Raw genomic sequence first — 19439 nt, 5'->3', positions numbered from 1 at the left:
TTCCATGCGTGGATTTGTAGAGCCTGATAACCGGGAGAACCAAATTAGTCTTCCCCCACATTCAAGGTCTCACGGATGTGTGAGCTCAGATTGAATCTTTTCCTGCTGAGTCAGACTATTCCTAGTTTTTTTCACACCTGGGTGGATTCTCTGATGTTTAATGAGGTGCGGTAACTGAATGAAACTTTTCCCACAGGCAAGGCATTTATGAACTTGTGACCAGGGTCCGGGGGGGTGGGACCACACTGAGATTGCTCAATTAGGGCAAACTGCAAAGAATGGGGCAGACAATCCTCCAAATTGGTAGATATTCCAATATTTCAATTTACCAAGCCAGCAACAAACCAGCTTCTACAATACCTTACTGGCTTCACAGAGGCCAAAGCACAGTTCCCTTCAAGCAACCCAACCTTGGGCTCCCTCCCAGACAGCCCAGTGAAATATGATGGGGATTACTGAAAATCTTGTTCATCATATAAAAAGTTCTTCCAATCCCAAAGGATCAGACACATCACCCCCAAGTTAATGAATACTTCAGTTCTTGCCCAAATACACGCTTACACCCAATTCTTATTAACTCAACTAAGATTTATTAAAAGAAGAAAAGAGAGAGAGTATTGGTTAAAAGATCATTATACATTCAGACATGAATAGAGTCCTTAGGGCAGTTTCACTGTAGAGATGGTCTTCAGAATTGCAAAGAGTCTGTTTCAGAATCATTTTATCAGGTTATAGTCCAGTGTCCAAATGTTCGATATCAGGGCAGTCCAGCTGGACTGGAGATCTGTCTTACGACTAAAACTCCCCCCCGAATAAAGTTTTAGAAGATCTGAGATAAAAGGATCAGGTCCCAAAAGTTTTTATACAGATTTCTGCATAAATCAGGCAGTCCTTGGGTGAACAATAGGCTTTTGAAGTAAGCTTCTATTTCCTAAACGTCACAGGTAATTAATTACAAGGATTAACATAAGGTAATTATCCATAAAGCAGTTCATAGACTGTTAACCACAAATTTTAAAAAGACATACAGACAATGACATTATTACAGCCAAGTTTCATCTAAATGTTAATATTCCCTTTTGATCTCTGACTTAACAGAATACAGCCCTAGACAGGAACCATTTGTTTATACTGTTTACCTCTATCAAGATAAAGGTAAACATAGACTACTACAGTTACCATCTTCCTCCAGGTCTTTAACAATGTGGAAACAGGGTTAAAGGATTTAAATATGGGCCTCTCAGTTGTAAGAAATAGAGCAACTGTCATGCTAAGTCTTAGCCTAATATAGCGAGACTTGTAGCAGCAGGGCTCATGTCAGAAGCGAGTAAGAAACAGTAGAGTCAGCGTGACCCAGCCTTGAGATAGCGATGTTTTGAAAACAGAAGTGTGAAAATACAGGAATGGACAGAACATAACATAAACAAATTGCAGATGTTTTTAATTAATGCATGCCATTAAAATGTATAAATGCTTGTGTGATATTGCTTGTACTTTGAAGAAACTGAGGCAGAGATGCTCTCTGTCAGTGATGTTTTTCCCTTGCAATTGCATGTCCTGAATAAAGCTGTCTCTGATTTTGTTGCTTCCAACCTGAGAGTGGAGTTTGTTTCTTCCACAACAATAAAAGTTTACATTTCAAGTCTATCTAAGGTGGAATAGCCCTAATGACCTTTTATAGTTTTCAAACATGTCTCTAAAAGTTGGATCCGGGTCAATTAGCCTACAAGTTTCTTAACCCTTTCTGGCCATGTGTCACAGAAGTTTAGATCCTGTGTGGATTCTTCCATGTTTAATGAGGTGTGATCTCTGTATGAAACTTTTCCCACAGTCCAAGCACTTATGGGGTCTCTCTCCTGTGTGGATTGCCTGATGTCTAACAAGGGCTGACCTGTTTGTGAAACTTTTCCCACAATCCAAGCAATTATGGGGTCTCTCTCCTGTGTGGATCCTCTGATGTATTGTAAGATATGATCTCTGTGTGAAACTTTTCCCACAGTCCACGCACTTATGGCGTCTCTCACCCGTGTGGAATGCCTGATGTCTAACAAGATCTGACCTCCGAATGAAACTTTTCCCGCAGTCCAAGCACTTATGGGGTCTCTCTCCTGTGTGGATTGCCTGATGTTTAACAAGGGCTGATCTGTCTCTGAAACTTTTTCCACAGTCTAAGCACTTAAGGGGTCTCTCTCCTGTGTGGATTGCCTGATGTTTAACAAGGTCTGACCTATGTATGAAACTTTTCTCACAGTCCAAGCACTTATGGGGTCTCTCTCCCTTATGGATTGCCTGATGTTTAACAAGGTCTGACCTCCATATGAAACTTTTCTCACAATCCAAGCACTTATAGAGTCTCTCTCCTGTGTGGAATGCCTGATGTCTAACAAGGTCTGACCTCTGAATGAAACTTTTCCCGCAGTCTAAGCACTTATGGGGTCTCTCTCCTGTGTGGATTGCCTCATGTTTAACAAGGGCTGATCTGTCTCTGAAGCTTTTTCCACAGTCTAAGCACTTAAGGGGTCTCTCTCCTGTGTGGATCATCTGATGTGTTAGAAGATATGATCTCTGTGTGAAACTTTTCCCACAGTCCATGCACTTATGGGGTCTCTGTCCTGTGTGGATTGCCAGATGTTTAACAAGGTCTGACCTCTGTATGAAACTTTTCTCACAGTCCAAGCACTTATGGGGTCTCTCTCCTGTGTGGAATGCCTGATGTTTAACAAGGTCTGACCTCTGTATGAAACTTTTCTCACAGTCCAAGCACTTATGGGGTCTCTCTCCAGTGTGGAATGCCTGATGCTTAACAAGGGATGATCTCCACGTGAAACTTTTGCCACAGTTTAAGCACTTATAGGGTCTCTCTCGTGTTTGGCTTATTTGGTGTGTAATTAGTGCTGACTTGCAACTCAGACATTTCCCACACTCAAGAGCTTGATAAGGTTTCTCTCTCATGTGGTTTCTCCCATAGTTATTCAGGTCTGAGCGGTTACTGAAGCTTTCTCCACGGTTCAAGCATTGAAGGGGTTTCTGTCCAGTATGGATTATCTGATGTATCACAAGGTGTGATCTCAGAATGAATCCTTTCCCACACTGGAGGCAGTAGTAGGGTTTCTCTTCTTTGGGATTTACCTGCTGGGCTATGGGATCCTTGTCTCCTCCCCCACATTTAATAGATTCATCCACTTTCTTCCTTGGGTGGTTTCCCAGCAGCTTCTCTGACCTGTGCCAATTTCCCCAGGCTTCTCCCTCTTCCAAGCACTTGCAAAAATTCCCTTCAGCTCTTCCTACAAAGTTCCCCTGTGGTTCCACTTCCCCAGGAACATGCTCATGATGACTCTCCTCCTCCTTCTCACTCTCTCTGTCAGCACCTGCTGGGAGAGACACAATCCAGACTGGAGTCATTGTGCTGGGGAGAAAGAGGAATAGCACAGAGGGAAAACCCAACACGCTAATGCTGTGAAGACTGAGCAATTGGATTCTGTCTCCACTTCCCACCCAAACACTCTGAGGGATGGAAAGATGGGAAGGAAACTCTTGCAGCTAACAGGACGGGTGGAAAGCCGTGAGTGATATCTGCTGACTCCAGCCCTGCTCTGGCTGAGATGAGGACGAACTGAAGGCTTTTACTCATACCACATTTTTGGGATTATCAACTTTTTCCTTCATTAACCAGATGGTTTCTATGTCAGTCCTCACCTGTGCGAGTGCCTCTTGAGATCTCCCTTTCCTCCGAGGCCTGGAGATCTGGCACCCATGGCTCTTCCCCTCGTTCCAGCCGGGCGATGAGCTCAGGTTTGGGAATGGGAAATCCTGCGCAGGGGGTGAAATCAGACCAGATCAGGGTGCACAGAGTATTGAGAGAGTGTCTGTCATAAAGGACATTCCATGTCCTGGTGCTGTGCTGGGAGAATCTGGAATCCAAGGGAATGGGAACATGGTCACTGAGCCCCCTTGGGGGAGGGAGACGTCTGGGGAGGTGGGGAGAATTGTGATGCCCTCACTAGCAGTTCCCAGGATCTGTGCACTTTGGTGGGCTTTGCTGATACACACACAGCTCTAGAGTTAAACCCTTGCCTATTTCTAAACTTGCAGAGCCCTTCCTATGGCTGGAGTAATTCCCAAGGAGGCAGGTGAAAAGGGATTCTCTGTGTGAATGAGAAACAATATAGACAATACACGGCTTCTCCCCCTTGAAAGCTGGAGGGATGGGGATGGTTTAGCACATCCATTAGGTTTGACACCCGTATCCCATTGGTGAGGGTATGGAGATGCACGTCTCTCTCACACGGCAGCTGTGGATTATAGAACCCATTCCCCTTCAATGTAACTGACCAGGGAAGAACCTGACCAGAGTCAGAAATGCAGGCCCTATACTTTCTAATAACTGAGGAGATGGGAATCCCTTACCCAGCGAGGTCACCGTCTCGTAGTTCTCCTGCATGACATCCCTGTAGAGGGCTCTCTGAGCGGGGTCCAGCAGAGCCCCCTGCCCCTGGGTGAAATACACAGCCACCTCCTCAAAGTTCACCGGCATCTGAAACAACAAGAGTCCCCCACTCAGCACGTGCTGCTCCAGCCACAATTGCACTAGTCACGGGAAAGGAAGAAAGAAAAAATAAAATCATCTCGGAAGTTCTGGGAGGACCAGAGTAGCAGAATTCCTCTTCCACCCTGCTCAGAGCACCAGGAATCTTCATGGGGTGTGGAGAAGGTGAGAGCTCCTTGGCACCCCAGCAGACGGAGCAGGGCAGGGTCTTCTCATTTCCCACATGCCTGCCAGCCACAGGCTGATACGGGAAGCAGAGCCCTGAGCCGGGGACAGGGACATGAATCCCAACAGCTTCCCTTCATTTTTCACCTTTTCCCAGCAGCCTCTGGCTAGTGGGTTCAGGCTCCAGCACTGGGAGTCTGGAAAATGTTCCCAAACCTGTCCAAGGGAGTTGTGTCCTATTTGAGAAATGGGGGAGTCTCCCCCCACACTGTCAATGGACCTGCTCAGAAAATCAGCAGGTTTATCACACCTTGTCTCCTCCCTGCTTCATCCTGTGTCTTTCCTGCCCCAACCGCTCTACAACATCCCCCCTACAGCTCCCTGCAAATCCCCTTCCTGAGCTGGCTCCATCACAGACATTTCCCTTCCCTGTCCTCTGGAAGATGGGATAAGCTGGAGCGAAATCTGGATGTGATTCCTGAGCCTGTCAGGGTGAGAGGGGCAATTGGGGAGGTTACAGCGGTGGCTTGAGTCCATTTCACACCCCGATTCCCCCTTGGCTCTCTCCCTGCAGACAGACACTCTGGACTCTGCCATGCTGCCAGGTCAGGCCCCTCCCAGCAGAACTAAACCCACCGGGGACATATTTAAACCCTCCCAGTAACAGCATCTCTGTGCCAAATGCTAGAAAAAGAGCAGAATCAAAAGAGGCACTTTAGGGGCTCCCCATGATATTATCGTGTAACCCCCTCTAGCTACCCCCATTCTCCCCAGGTAGTGCGGGGTTCAGCAGAGTCAGCAACTGGCTTTTCTTCTCTTAGCTCCTTCCCTTATTCCCAGGAGAGTCAGTCTGCCCAGGGGGATGCAGGGAATGGATCTGGGCATGGCTGGGAGCTGGGAATCTCCCTCTCCATTTCTTGCTCCTGCTGCCCTTCCAGTCTCTCCGCTCTCCCTTTTTATCTTCTTCCCTCGCCCTGGGAGAACTGGTGACTGCCCCATTGTCTTGAGCCTTTGCTCTCATTAGGCAGATCAGTCACTGCCACTGCTAACAGGGGTTTGATCCTGGCTGTGTCCATGGGGGCAGCAGCTCTGGGACTCGCAGACACAGGGAGCCCCCTCCCCTTGTAGGCCAAACTCACCAGCCAGTCCCTGAAAGGGGCCCTTTGTGCAGAGTCACTTTCCTGCCCAGCCCCAGCCCTTCCCCCCCAGGTCTCTCCATCACCTGCAGGCTCCAGCTGAGGAGCTGGTGTCGGAAGAGCCTGGGGCTGCCCCAGGGACTGGTCCCAGCCACCGGAGAAAGTCCCCACCTAGGCTGGGCACAGAGAGGTTTAACAAAGGTCTCTCCTCTGCTGGGTAAGAAGCAGCATCTCAATCTGGAGTCCCCAGTCAAAATGGAGGAGGCAGCTTCTGACGCAGGGAGCTCAACTCCAGAGCACTAATAACATGAGCAGGGAGAGAGACACACGCCAACCTCCTCCTCTCCCTTAGCAATAACCAGAGCCCTTTGGTGGTAGCAGATAAGGATGAGTCTCTCTGTCCTGCCTCTGCAGCCACCAGGGACAAGGAGGCAGAGGCTGATCTCATTGGCCCATCTGCACTCAACCCCTGCCACAACCAGCAGTTACTCCAGTCTGACAAGGGATCTGGCTGAGATCTGAATCCTGCCCGGAAATCAAACCAGGGCCTCGAGCAGCCCCAAACACTCAGGAGATAGACCCAAAATCAGGAGTGTCTCTTTTTTATTTTTAAATCAAATAATAAATTGGAAGCAGGATGTGTGGGGAGGGTAGGAGGCTGCCTGTGGATATTTGCCTTGTAGCATCTGAGCTCTGAGGGGATAGTCTCCTCACCTCACAAGCTTGTTTGACCAGTTCCAGGGAAAAAAATTCCCACTGGCTGCTGGGCAGGGAAGCCCCTCACTCTCTCCTACCCCATGGGGTGGGGCAGCTGCCTTGTGTCTCTCCCTTCTTTATCTGCTCTTGCTCTCACATTCTCCCTCCAGCCTCCCCTCCCCACATCCCCTTTCCCTCGCAGTGATCCCCCCCAACTCTTCCCTTTATTCCAGCCTCGTACCCCTCAGCCCCATAATTCTCCTCCTCCACCTTGACTCTCCTGCATCGCCCCATCCTCCCTGTCCCCCATCCTGCCCCTTGCATTCCCATCACCCCTCTCCTGTCACCTAACGTATCCCTGTTCCCCCCTCCTGCAGCCCAGGAGGCACGGCTCCCGGGGGGTGGGGGTGAAGGTCTCTCTTACCTTCCCTCCAAGCAGTGCCCTCCCTGGGAGCAGGTGCTGAGGCCTGGGAAGGGGGTCTTAGCCAGGCTGGGGTCACTGCACTGGGAGAGGCTCCTGAGTAGCAGCGGGAAAGTTCCTGCCTTACAATATAAACCTCTCCTGTCAACAGCCAGGGATTTTGCCAGGAATGGGGATTCCGCACAGCAGTGACCAGTTACTGCAGTAACTGCGATTCACTTCCTGCTGCTGGGAATGAGGGACCCCACTGATTACTCCCACATCACTCCAGCTCCTTTTGGGCTCTAGCCATAAACCCATTCAACTGAAACCTCCCTGCCCCAGACCCTGCCCCTCAGAGCCTCCACATGCCCTGACCACAGCACTATGGGGGCATCATCCATAAAAGCCACCAAGTCAATGGGACAACAGAAAGGAGACATTCTGATCCCAGGGAGGGGGGAGATGGGGCATGTCTATAGAGACCCACGATTGTTCCAGAGAGTCCCCAATATCAACCGGGATTTGGGGTGAAAGGGTCCTGGTCCTAAAGAGGCTGCCCAGAACACCAGGGAACACATTTCACAGTGCCACTGACTATGTGTGTGATTCGCTTTGTTAAGAGATTAGATCAGGCAGCAGTTTGTCAGAGATGGTCTCTGGTCTCCACACGAGGCTCTCTGGCTACTAGCTACTCCTGGGGGAGTTCTGCACTATTGCATGCGTGCATAATTAATGAGTCATGCATATTTTTATTTTTTTGCAAAGAAAAAGCTTCTGCCAAAATGTTGCTGCAGTTCCACATTTTTGCCCATCAGAGGGCGCTGTGACACAAGAACAGCAGGAGTTCCCAGCAGAAAATATCTTAGGCAGTTCCACCTTTGTCCACCAGAGCATGCTGTGGCAATAGAACACAGCAGTAGCTCCCAGCCAGCTAGGGAAGAGAAAGAGCATGCCTTCTTCACAGCGCCTGTCAGGCCAGGTCAGGAGACAGGGGTTATGGGGAAACAGACAGCATGGAGTGCTGGGGGGGGGAGTGTCAGACAGGGGCTCATAAGGACTAGTGGGAGAGGACAGACTGTTGCAGGGGCTGAATGGGATTGGAGGCACAGGGCCTCAGAGGGGAGGAAGGTGCAGGGCCACATGGTGATGGGGGGAGGGGGTGCAGTGCTACACAGGGACAGAGGGTGGCTGAGTGTGGGCACAGAGACACATAGGGACAGCGGGTGGCTGAGTGGGGGCACAGAGCCATATGGGGATGGGGGAGGTGGTGTAGGGGCACATGGGGATGGGAGGAGTGGGTGTCTGAGGGGGTGGAGGGACACATGTGGACAGGGTGTGCAAGGACACATGGGGGTGCAGGAAAACATGGGGACGGGGCAGATGTGTGACTGAATGGGAGAGGCTAGGGGTCAGCCAGGGTCTGCATGGGGGAAGCTCCCTAACAATCCCTCCCTGCCTCCCATAAAAATATGCTCCATACTTTGCCCACCCATACCCCCAAACTCTCCAAGGCTCCTTCCCAGCAATTTACTTCCCTCTCCTTCAGCTCCTCCGTTACCCCTGACTCCCCCAAGCCTTTGCATTGCTTCTGAGGGGTGCGGGAAATACGGTTCTGTATTGTAGTTTAAATGAATTATTACTCAGAGTTCTGTATTAATATGCCTAGTAAGGAATCCATTTGTCAAAAAACATTTCCTGAATCTTTTTGTTCTCTGTATTGTTACAGACATACTTGCAGACTGGTATTTTGAAATAAATTCCCAAAATAATTGAAACTGGCAGGATTATTATGTTATTGTGATGAATAAAATATGCAGAATTTTGCAGAATTTTAAAATATTGTGCACAGAATTTTTAATTTTTTGTTGCAGAATTTTTAATTTTTTTGGAGCAGAATTCCCCCAGGAGTAACTAGCCCTGGGCCTAATCTACAAGGCCTGCTCCCCTAACTCAGGCAACAAAGTTGTCACTTGTCAGTGCTTTGCACCCAAGTTCCCTCTGGTGATTTGCAGGGCCAGATTAACCTGTCACCGGGCTCTAGACAAAACCCCCTTATGTCTGCCCCAGCCAGGGTGCCACTCATGGAACTGTCCCTCCTAGGCCACTGTGGGTATTTGTAGGGCTGCATAACCCATCACTGGGCTGTAGGCAAAACCTCTCACATCCACCCCACCTCCGGGACTCCCCGCTGGCGTTACAGCAAACGGTAGCCAGCACAATTTTCTAGTGGTAGCCGTTACTGATATCTAGGTCCAGATGTTCCAGAGAAGTTAGCAGGGTGCATGCTCGGAGGCACAAACTAAGGTTCCCCAGGTAACTTTTACCCTGAAAATATAGCTACTGCTGAGTGAGCCTTGGCACCTACGGGGTTCGTCAAGAGTTTTGTATGGCTCTGTGGAACCTAAACTGGGATGTAGGCACCTAATCCCAGATTTATGTGCCTAGCCTGGGGTTTGGGTGCCTGTGAGCCATTGTGAATCCAGCCCTCAGTCTCTGTAATGTGGTCGTATGTAGCAGAAGCACCTGGGTTCATCGGATGTGAAGAACGTCAGGGTCTCCTTCCTTTCACAACACTACAGTCAGTGTTGTCTGCAAACCCTTCCCACACAGCATCTACAAGCATGCTCTTGCGCCAAGCAGCCCACTGATATCCCAGAGTGTGACAAAGTGGGAATGGTCTTAATGTTTTCTCAGAATACTGTGTGTGTGCTTCAGTTTCCCCGATGTGTTACTCAAGCATCGAGGTGGTGGGACAAGGGTGTGTGATCATTGTGAAGACCCCTAGAGGGCAGGGGTGACTGCAGACTGGTTTCCTGGGCACAGAGAATGGCTGAACACTCTGTATCCTGGTAAGTGGTGGCCAGAACCGTCCTCTGCAAGGACTCAGGCAAAGATGTTGGAGAACAAAGAGAGAGGGGGAGGCCAGGTGACCTGTTTGCCCAGGAAAGAGACAAAGCACGGAGAAGGGCAGCTGGGAGTGACTAAGGATGGGGGGCTGGAAGCGGGTCAGTCTCCTGGTTTGGGACTCAACGAGGAAAGCCCAGGGCTCTGAATCCCCCCCGCCCCGATGGATTTTGCTGAATGCTCCTGATTTCTGTGCTACACGCTCTGTTCTACGCTGTGTTCCCAACGATTACCAAACCCTTCTCTTTTCCAAGCTGTCTGGGAGTCACTGCTGACTGCGGAGCTGGGGTTTATGGCCCTTTAAGGGGCACGGTGTCAGGCTTCCCCAAGTGTCTCATCCAGATGGACTCCCTGCGGGGAGCTCACAGTGTGAACAGGGGTGCTGCACGCTCCAATGTCAGACCCAGGCGCTGAAGCCAAGGAGGCTTCTTGCCCTGGTGCCAGTGTGCCCTGAGGGGAGATGCACTGCACTAGAGTCCGGCCTGGCTTCATTCAGAGCAGTCCCAGAGCACCGAGACTGGGACTCCGTGACACAGAGCTGACAAACACAGATCTCCCGTCCAAGCTCTGACTGCCTCAGCTATCAGGTGAATAAAGAGAGAGCGGCCTGCCAGGCGGTTTGTCTCCAAAACTTCCTATACAGCTTTTGAAACAAATACAGAGCATGTCTAGAAACTACAGCCACAGCCTATTTCTGGATGCTTTTGAACCAGGAGATCAGCCCCACACTCTGCACCTGTGCTCAGACACATCATCATGTTTTATGTGAGCTGAACATACTTTTGCTACTCCTGTCAGGGTGCTTCCTCACAGCTATCGCAGCCACAGACTCATAGATTCTAGGGCTGGAAGGGACCTGGAGAGGTCATCGAGTCCAGTCCCCTAGCTGCATGGCAGGACTAAATATTGTCTAGACCATCCCTGATAGACATTTATCTAACCTACTCTTAAATATCTCCAGAGATGGAGATTCCACAACCTCTCTAGGAGTTTATTCCAGTGTTTAACCACCCTGACAGTTAGGAACTTTTTCCTAATGTCCAACCTAAACCTCCCTTGCTGCAGTTTAAGCCCATTGCTTCTGGTTCTATCCTTAGAGGCTAAGGTGAACAAGTTTTCTCCATCCTCCTTATGACACCCTTTTAGATACCTGAAAAAGGGTTATCACGTCCCCACTCAGCCTTCTCTTTTCCAAACTAAACAAACCCAATTCTTTCAGCCTTCCTTCATAGGTCATGTTCTCTAGACCTTTAATCATTCTTGTTGCTCTTCTCTGGACCCTCTCCAATTTCTCCATATCTTTCTTGAAATGTGGTACCCAGAACTGGACACAATACATTAGCTGAGGCCTAAGCAGTGCAGAGTAGAGCAGAAGAATGACTTCTCGTGTCTTGCTCACAACACATCATCAATATAACCATCCTCATGTAAGACAGGGGTAACAGACAATGCTGTCTAAGTTACATTTTCCTGGCAGTGTATAGCATGTGGTGAGCAAGCATCTAAAGGCTGAGATCAAAGAGGAATCTTTACATTTTAAGGCACCAAAACTGTGAATCAATTGGTTCATTCTCATGGGACAAGAGTGCCCCCACTTTGTCTAAGTTGCTTATAAAGGGGATCCCTGCATAGCAGGATCTACCATCACTATCCGTCCTTTATTCTCCTGCTCAGTACAGATGTCGTAACCTGCGCAGGGCAGGGAGAAGAAGCCAGAGAACTTTAAATGTCAACCTTAACCCATTTATTGAAATGTTGTAAGGACAAAACTGTGAAATATCGTAATGGTGTTTCTACCCAGGGCAACGCTCAGGAAAGGTGAGATGAGTGCCTCACTGCTTCACTCCTCCTCTTTGGACTTGAAAAATCTAATGTGGGTTACACCTGGAAGATACAAAACTTTTAAAATGTTCAAGACAGATCAAAGGCCTGATAATTATTAGAATTTTGGGGGAAGGTCTCCTGCACTTGTCTGTGGTTGCCCTGACTGCTAGTGTCAAAATTAAGGCCACCTTAATTCTGAATGAGAGCGTCCACACAGGGGTTTGAGCTGCTGGGATTTATGTGCATTAACTTCAGACCTTTAGTGTCAGACCATCGCAGACAAGCCCTCAAAGAGTCAACAGAAGGGAATAAGGGAAATTAGGGCAAGTGGGTGGAAGCTCCTGCTAATTCCTTTAGTTTTAAATGCTTCAACTGGTTTTCCATGATGCCCTCACAAACGGGTGCAGACATTCAGACGCAGCGCCTGGCAAAGGAGCAGGAGTAGTAGCCACACAATCAGTATCAGAGTTTTCAGCCCATGAACAATAATGGGTCATTTAACATCCGAGTCAGCAGTATAGCCTGTGTCTAAGACAATGGGTGTTTATACCAGGGGGTAACTAATGTGCATTAGCTATCCCAGTGTGAAAACATAAAAGAGGCAAAGCACTTTAGTTTCACCAAAAGGTAAACTAGGTGTGGTCAGCACTGCATCCTCCTGCCTGACCAATGCAAAGGAGAAACAGAACAGTTGGCTTTACAAAAACCTTTGACTTTGGTGGTACAAATCAGTACATGTGTTAGAATGAAGAACATCCCTGAAATGTATCACAACAAAAAACGTAGCATTCATAAAAGGCTGTGAACTTAAAATAGGCCATTAGAAGTATAAAAAACGCTGTAGAAAAATCAATATCAATGCATACAATAAATGACATCACAGAAAAGTAAAATGTGCATTTCAGTGTGTGCAGAATGGGGGGTTACTCACGGAAATAAGCTTTTTAAATCAATTGTCAATTACAAGTGGTGGTGGGGAATCATATGTTCCCGGAAGGGCAAAATGGCATGGAATGTTACAGGATTGCACAGCCATTCTAGATATATGGACCCTTTGGAAGGGGTAGCAGTAAAAGTATGAAGCGAGTACGCCTTAAAGGCTCAGACACAAAAAGTCAATAAAAGAAAAACAAAGTTTATTTTTTCTTTATTTAAATTCTAGACTTTTGGGTGCATAACTCATGGGGTTTGAATTCTTGGGGCTGTCAATCGATCTTGGGGTTGTATATCTATGCTTAGTAAATAATACCATAGAACTGTCCTTTTGAGAAGCAATTCATATAAGATACTATAAGGCCCCTAGGGACAGATTTTTAAAAGGATTTAGGGTACTAGTGGCATATTAAAAAGTATCCAGGTGCCTTGAACCTTGAAACTTCTGGCCGTTAGTGAATATTTGGGAATCAAGTTCTATACACAAATGGGACATGTGAAAAAGCACTAGGGTGCTAAGTAGAGACACAAAATAACAATTGGCTAAACTGTGCAGCGGTTCTCAAACAGTGGGTCAGGACCCTAAAGTGGGTCACGACCCCATTTTAAAGGGGTCACCAGGGCTGGCATTGGACTTGCTGTGGTCTGGTGCTGAAGCCTGAGCCCCACCGCCCAGGGCTGAAGCCAAAGCCTGAGCTGTCCCCCGGCTTGTAGTCAGAAGGGGGCCATGATGCAATGAAGTTTGAGAACCCCTGGAAGGCAATCCCCATTGGTGGATGAAAGCAAATTGAAGGAGTTTTGAGACCAGCCTGTGAAATCAGTCAGCACTGAACTCAAATTACAACTAGGGCTGTCAAGCGATTAAAAAAAGCAATCGCTCTGTTAAACAGTAATAGAATACCATTTATTTAATGGATTAATTTGTGGATGTTTTCTACATTTTGAAATCTATTGATTTCAATTACAACACAGAATACAAAGTGTACAGTGCTCACTTTATATTTATTTTGATTACAAATATTTGCACGGTAAAAAACAAAAGAAATAGTATTTTTAAATTCACCTAATAAAAGTACTGTAGTGCAATCTTTGTCATGACAGTTGAACTTACAAATGTAGAATTATGTACAAAAATATAACTGCATTCAAAAATAAAACTTTAGAGCCTACAAATCCACTCAGTCCTACTACAGTCAATCGCTCAGATAAACAACTTTGCTTACAATTTGCTGCCCACTTCTTGTTTACAATGTCACCTGAAAGTGAGAACAGGTGTTCTCATGGCACTGTTGTAGCCGGCGTTGCAAGATATTTACATGCCAGATGCGCTACAGATTCATATGTCTCTTCATGCTTCAACCACCATTCCAGGGGACATGCAACCATGCTGGTGACGGGTTCTGCTCAATAATGATCCAAAACAGAGCGGACCAATGCATGTTTATTTTCATCATCTGATCAGATGCCACCAGCAGAATGTTGATTTTCTTTTTTGGTGGTTCGGGTTCTGTTGTTTCCGCATCTGAGTGTTGCTCTTTTAAGACTTCTGAAAACATGCTCAACACCTCGTCCCACTCAGATTTTGGACGGCACTTCAGAGTCTTAACCTTGGGTCGAGTGCTGTAGCTATCTTTAGAAATCTCACCTTGGTACCTTCTTTGCATTTTGTCAAATTTACTGTGAAAGTGGTCTTAAAAATGAACATGTGCCGGGTCATCATTCGAGACTGCTATAACATGAACTATATGGCAGACTGTGGGTAAAACTGAACGGGAGACATACAGTTCTCCCCCAAGGAGTTCAGTCACAAATTTAATTAACGCATTATCTTTTTCATTAGCATAATCAGCATGGAAGCATGTCCTCTGGAATGGTGGCTAAAGCATGAAGGGACATACGAATGCTGGCACGTAAATACCTTGCAAAATGCCATGAGAACACCTGTTCTCACTTTCTGGTGACATTGTAAATAAGAAGATGGCAGCATTGCCTCTCATAAATGTACACAAACTTGTTTGTCTTAGTGACTGGCTGAACAAGAAGTAGGACTCGGTGGATTCGTAGGCTCTAAAGTTTTTACATTGTTTTGATTTTGAGTGGAGTTATGTAACAAAAAATATATACATTTGTAAGTTACACTTTCACGATAAAGAGATTGCACTACAGTACTTGTATCAGGTGCACTGAAAAATACTATTTCTTTTGTTTATCATATTTACCGGTGCAAATATCTGTAAATAATAATATAAAGTGAGCACTGTACACTTTGTATCCTGTGTCGTAATAGAAATCAATAGATTTGAAAATGTAGAAAAACACCCAAAATATGTAATAAATTTCAATTGGTATTCTATTGTTTAACAGTGTGATTAATCACGATTGATTTACTAAATTGTGATTCATTTTTTGAGTTAATAGTGTGAGTTAATTGCGATGAATTGACAGCCCTAATTACAATATTGCAATAGAAGCAGGAAATGTTACACTAGACACACTGGGAGATGTGATTGCTGTAGAGACTAGCAACTATTAACATTTTCCATTATTATTATTTGCTATTAAAAGATGAATTCCATGGCACAATGACGCCCCTCCGCACAAGGCTAATAAAGTTTAAGATGAAGAGCTTGGAGTAATAAACATAATATTTTAAAATAATTTAAATAATTTTAAATAAGGTAAATAATTTAAAGGAGTGAAACGCCACAGACTGGATTACAAGAGGAGTCATATTCAGGAAATAGGAACAGTGGCTAAGATTCATTGTTGAAGTGCTGGGTGGCTTAAGCAAACATATAAACTGAGACCCAGATTCTTTTAAACACTAAAAACGGGTGTGACAAAGAAAAATGGGGGAGGGGGGGGTATCTGTAAATAGTTCACTGGATCAAGTCTCCTTTAGCAGTTCAGTAACATCTTATGGGGGGGGGGGAGAGGGACCCTGTCCAGGCACTGCAATGCATTGGGCCTTTAAGGATATGGCCAAGGGAAATGGGAGCTGAGATCCTGCCAAAGGGGGGGAGGTAAAGCCCTTCTGCCCTCCCCCACCCTATTTTTGCAACCACTACAGCTAGCTCACCCCATGGGGGGGGGAAGCTTTTACTCCACTTCCCCACCCATTCCTTGGTTACTTCCTCTGCCCCGGCTCTCACTCCGATCTGCCTCCCCCGCCACGTGTGTCTGTCCCAGCCCCAGCACGGCCCGGCCTGGCTCCCCCCACCCCGCACACACCGGGAGCTGGTGGCAGCTTTCCTGGGCCCAGGGCAGGATGGGGGGGGGGTCTCTCTTACCTTCCCTCCGAGCGGGGCCCCCTGGGGCAGGGGCCGGGAAGGGGCCTGGCCGGGCTGGGGGCTCTGCCCTGGGAGAGGCTCCTGGGGAGCAGCGGGAAGGGCCCTGCTGGAGATTCCCCTCTCCCGGCTGCAGCCCGGGCTCCGGGCTCCCAGCACCAGCCGCCGGGGCTCGGGGATCTCGCCAGGAGCCTGGAGCCAGAGTCCCCGCAGCGGCTGCGAGTCACTTCCTGCTGCCGGGCCTGAGCCCAGCGATCGCTCCCCCCAGAGCCGCCTCCCAGCTGCTCCTGGGTCCTAGCGATCAACCCACCGCGCTGCAGCATCTCTGTGTCCGGCTCCTGTTCCACTCACAGGCTCTCAGGTCAGAAGGGCCCATGAGCATCTAGCCCAGGGGTTCTCACAACCAAATTTTTGGTGGCCTCAGAGTGCAGCCAGCAACTCTCGCTGGTGGCCGCTCTGACACTTTCCCCTAAAATACTTAATTAACTTTATCAAGAAGTGCACATAGGCAGTGATCGGCAATGTGTCTGTACACAGACACGTGTCCACAGTAACAATGTTGAGGTCCCTGGGGGCCGCTCCGCACAAGCAGCTCCCCGGCCCTGCTGTTGCTGGCAGAGGTGCAGCCAGGCAGCTCTGCACGCTGCCTCCGCTCCCCGCTCCCCACTCCCCAAGTGCTGACTCTGTAGCTCTGAGCCCATTGGCTGGGAACCGTGGCAAATGGGATCTGTGGGGGCAGCATCTGAGGACGGGGCAGTAGGAGCCAGAGGGGGGACATGGCACTGCTTCCAGGAGCTGCTTGAGGTAAGCACTGCATGGAGACTGAACATGCCTCCCCTGCCCCAGCCCTCATCCCCCTCCTGCCCTCCAAACCTCTTGGTCCCAGCCTGGTGCACCCTCCTGCACCCCAAACCCATCATCCCCAACCCCACCCCAAAGCCCTCACCCCCCCCTGCCTGACCCTCCTGCCCCAGCCCTGATCCCCCTCCCACCCTCTGAAACCCTCAGTCCCAGCCTGGAGCACCCTTCTACAGCCCAAACCCCTCACCTGTACCCCCACCCCAGAGCCTGAACCCCCAGCTGGAGCCCTTACACCCCCCAATCTCCTGCCCCAGCCCTAAGCTCCTCCCCGCACTCTGAACCCTTCAGCCCCAGCCTGAAGCTACCTCCTCCACCCCAAATCCCTCATCCCCAGCCCCACACAACAGCTTGCACCCCCAGGCAGAGCCCTCACCCCCCTCCCACATCCAAACCCCCTACCCCATTCCACACCCTGAACCCCTCATTTTTGGCCCCACCCCAGAACCCACACCCCCAGCCCAGAGCCTGTACACCCTCCCACACCCCAACTCCCTGCCTCAGCCCGGAGCCCCCTCCTGCCCACCGCCAATGTCCATCACTAAGTCTGGTAATGTTGTCAAGTGTCTGTCGTGCACCATGGTGGTGCTGATCCCTGCACAGAGGTAAGTGGGGGAAGGGTCCTGCTATTTTGGGGAACTCTCCTTTTGCACCCCACCCCGGTGGAATCGAATAGCAGAAGAATCTGAGTCCTTGCTCCCAGGGCCGTCCCTAGCCATTTGGGTGCCCTATGCAGCCCCAGGCCTCCCCCGTCCAAGGATCTGGGAGGCAGGAGCTGTGGGGGGCACTATTGGGGGCCCCACAGGCTCAGAGGATTAGCAGGGGGATGGGAGCAGCCCGCTCCACTTCCCTTGCCCCGGCCCCAGCTGTGTCGCTCGGGGGAGAGAGCTTGGGGGAATATATTGCCCTCACCCCCCCTGCACTCACCGGCAGCCGCGGGAAGCTGAGCAGCCTGGCACCAGCCAGCTCCCAACCGCGGCACTCCGCTTCTCACCGCCGGTGAGTGCGGGGGTGGGGAACTTTCCCTAACACCCCCCCCCCCCCCGCCCTGAGCCACATGGCTGGGGCCAAGCAAGGGAAGCGGAGCAGGCTGGGGCCGCATTGCTCCATTTCCCGCCGCTGGTGAGGGGGGGGGGGGGGGCCTCCTTTCTCCAATGTCCCCGCACTCAGCGGTGGCGGGAAGTGGAGCGCCGCAGCTGGGAGCTGGTGGAGTGGAGTGGGCTGGGGCTGGGTTGCTCCACTTCCTGCCGCTGCTGGTGAGTGTGGGGTCGCTGGGGGAAGAGGTGGAATGGGGGCGGGCTGGGGCGGAGCAGGGAGGAAGGGTAAGAGGTGGGGCAGAGGGAGTTGTCCGGGGCCCCACACCCCGCTAGGGACGGCCCTGCCCCTTGCAGTGGGCGCAGCCTGCGGGGGGAGGGAGGGGCGGGCCAGCCGGGGGATAGGGCTGGTAGCCGGGGCTGGTGCTGCCATGTATGCAGCACGCAGCTGCCTAGGGCACCATGAAATTTGGGGCAATTTGGTGTCCCAAATTTCATGGAGCCCTACACAGCTGCATATGCCTAAGGATGGCCCTGCTTGCTCCCACTTCCTTCACCCAGAGACCTGCCTGACCTCAAGGACTCCCCTTCCACTCTGGTCCCCGTAACCCCGACAAGGCTGGGCCAAGGATTCCTGAGGGGCTCAACCCCCAATCTTGTTGTGATCACTCAGGACAGGGGTGAGAGTGTCCCCACTGCGGGGTACTCTCTTCGCTCTGGCCACTTCCCTGACATCTTCACTGACCATTGCATAGAGTTCAGAACAAATACAATTCATTAAATAGCAAGTAATTTTAAAAAAAAGAGGGGGGGGGAAATGAGAAAGGTGAAAGGAAAACACATCACCCTGCTCTGTGGGCACAGGGGGAACCACAAACAGCGTCTCTGGAATGTCAGGGCAGTTCACAGACTGTTCCTCAGATGTCCCAGGCCCTGGCTGTGCTGCAGGGATGCTGCAGGTCAGACACGTGCTCTGGTGGTGGCCACATGACCTCAGGCTCTAGGTGGCAGGACCCTTCTTCCCAGCATCAGTCCTCTCCTGTTGGGGTTATGCTCCCCCTCCGAGTCTGGCCTGCAAGGCCCCTTGGCTGGGGGCATCTCACTGCGCTGGGCCCTCTGCCCAGGGTCCCCCTCGCTCTTCCCAGCTACTGACAGCCTCCGGCTCCAGACTGCCCCAAGCCCCAGCTCCCGCCTGCCTCAGCACTGCTGCTGCTCTGCCTCCAGCCCAGCTCAGGCTGCTGCTTTCCCCTTAGCTCTGCCCTTCTCTGGCAGGCAGCTCCAGCTCACACAGAGGACGGGCTCCTGACTCCCTCATTGGCCTGCCTGTCCTGTCAACGAGGCTGACCTAGAGCAGTAGTCTCTCCCCATTGGCCCTGGGGACTAGTCTCAGGGCCTTGATTTCTCATTGGCCCTTCCCCTGGCTTTTGGTCCTGGGAGAGGGCAAACCAAAAAACTCCACTAAGTTTCAGTAAGGGGCCAATAATCCCCTTACCCAGATACACATCAAAATCATTGTAAAATATTTATTGCTAGCTAGTAACTCTGTTGCTGTGAAAAATGATATTTGTATGTTGGTTAATATTTTTCACAGCCTCTCAGCGAGCAACTTGGGTTGCCAACTTGGTAATTTAAAAAAACCAGACACTCCAGCAG

The 19439-nt window shown here is 49.8% G+C and overlaps 2 protein-coding genes across 3 annotated transcripts in view; one reads left to right on the top strand and one right to left on the bottom strand.

The window, feature by feature from the left end:
* The window catches only part of LOC128847462 (zinc finger protein 345-like), a 430467-nt gene that overhangs the window by 192447 nt on the left and 218581 nt on the right, over nt 1-19439 (top strand). The gene's annotated exons all lie outside the window — the stretch shown is intronic.
* Nucleotides 568-16730, bottom strand: LOC128847465 (zinc finger protein 665-like). 2 transcript variants are annotated; one of them, XM_054046902.1, is made up of 4 exons: nt 15898-16730; nt 4408-4534; nt 3697-3810; nt 568-3371 (listed from the first exon to the last, which is right to left on the bottom strand). In XM_054046902.1, exons 2-4 carry the CDS (start codon nt 4532-4534, stop codon nt 1756-1758), a joined length of 1857 nt encoding a protein of 618 aa, XP_053902877.1. In that variant the 5' UTR covers nt 15898-16730; the 3' UTR covers nt 568-1755. The 2 variants fall into 2 exon arrangements, with proteins under 2 accessions (XP_053902877.1, XP_053902878.1); XM_054046903.1 differs by lacking the exon at nt 15898-16730 and having other exon boundaries at nt 568-3368.

The sequence above is a fragment of the Malaclemys terrapin genome, chromosome 13 (assembly GCF_027887155.1).
Source record: "Malaclemys terrapin pileata isolate rMalTer1 chromosome 13, rMalTer1.hap1, whole genome shotgun sequence".
NCBI classification, from domain to species: domain Eukaryota; kingdom Metazoa; phylum Chordata; order Testudines; family Emydidae; genus Malaclemys; species Malaclemys terrapin.
Note: the sequence above shows the minus strand (reverse complement) of the source record. Positions and strands in the feature narration are given on the sequence as shown.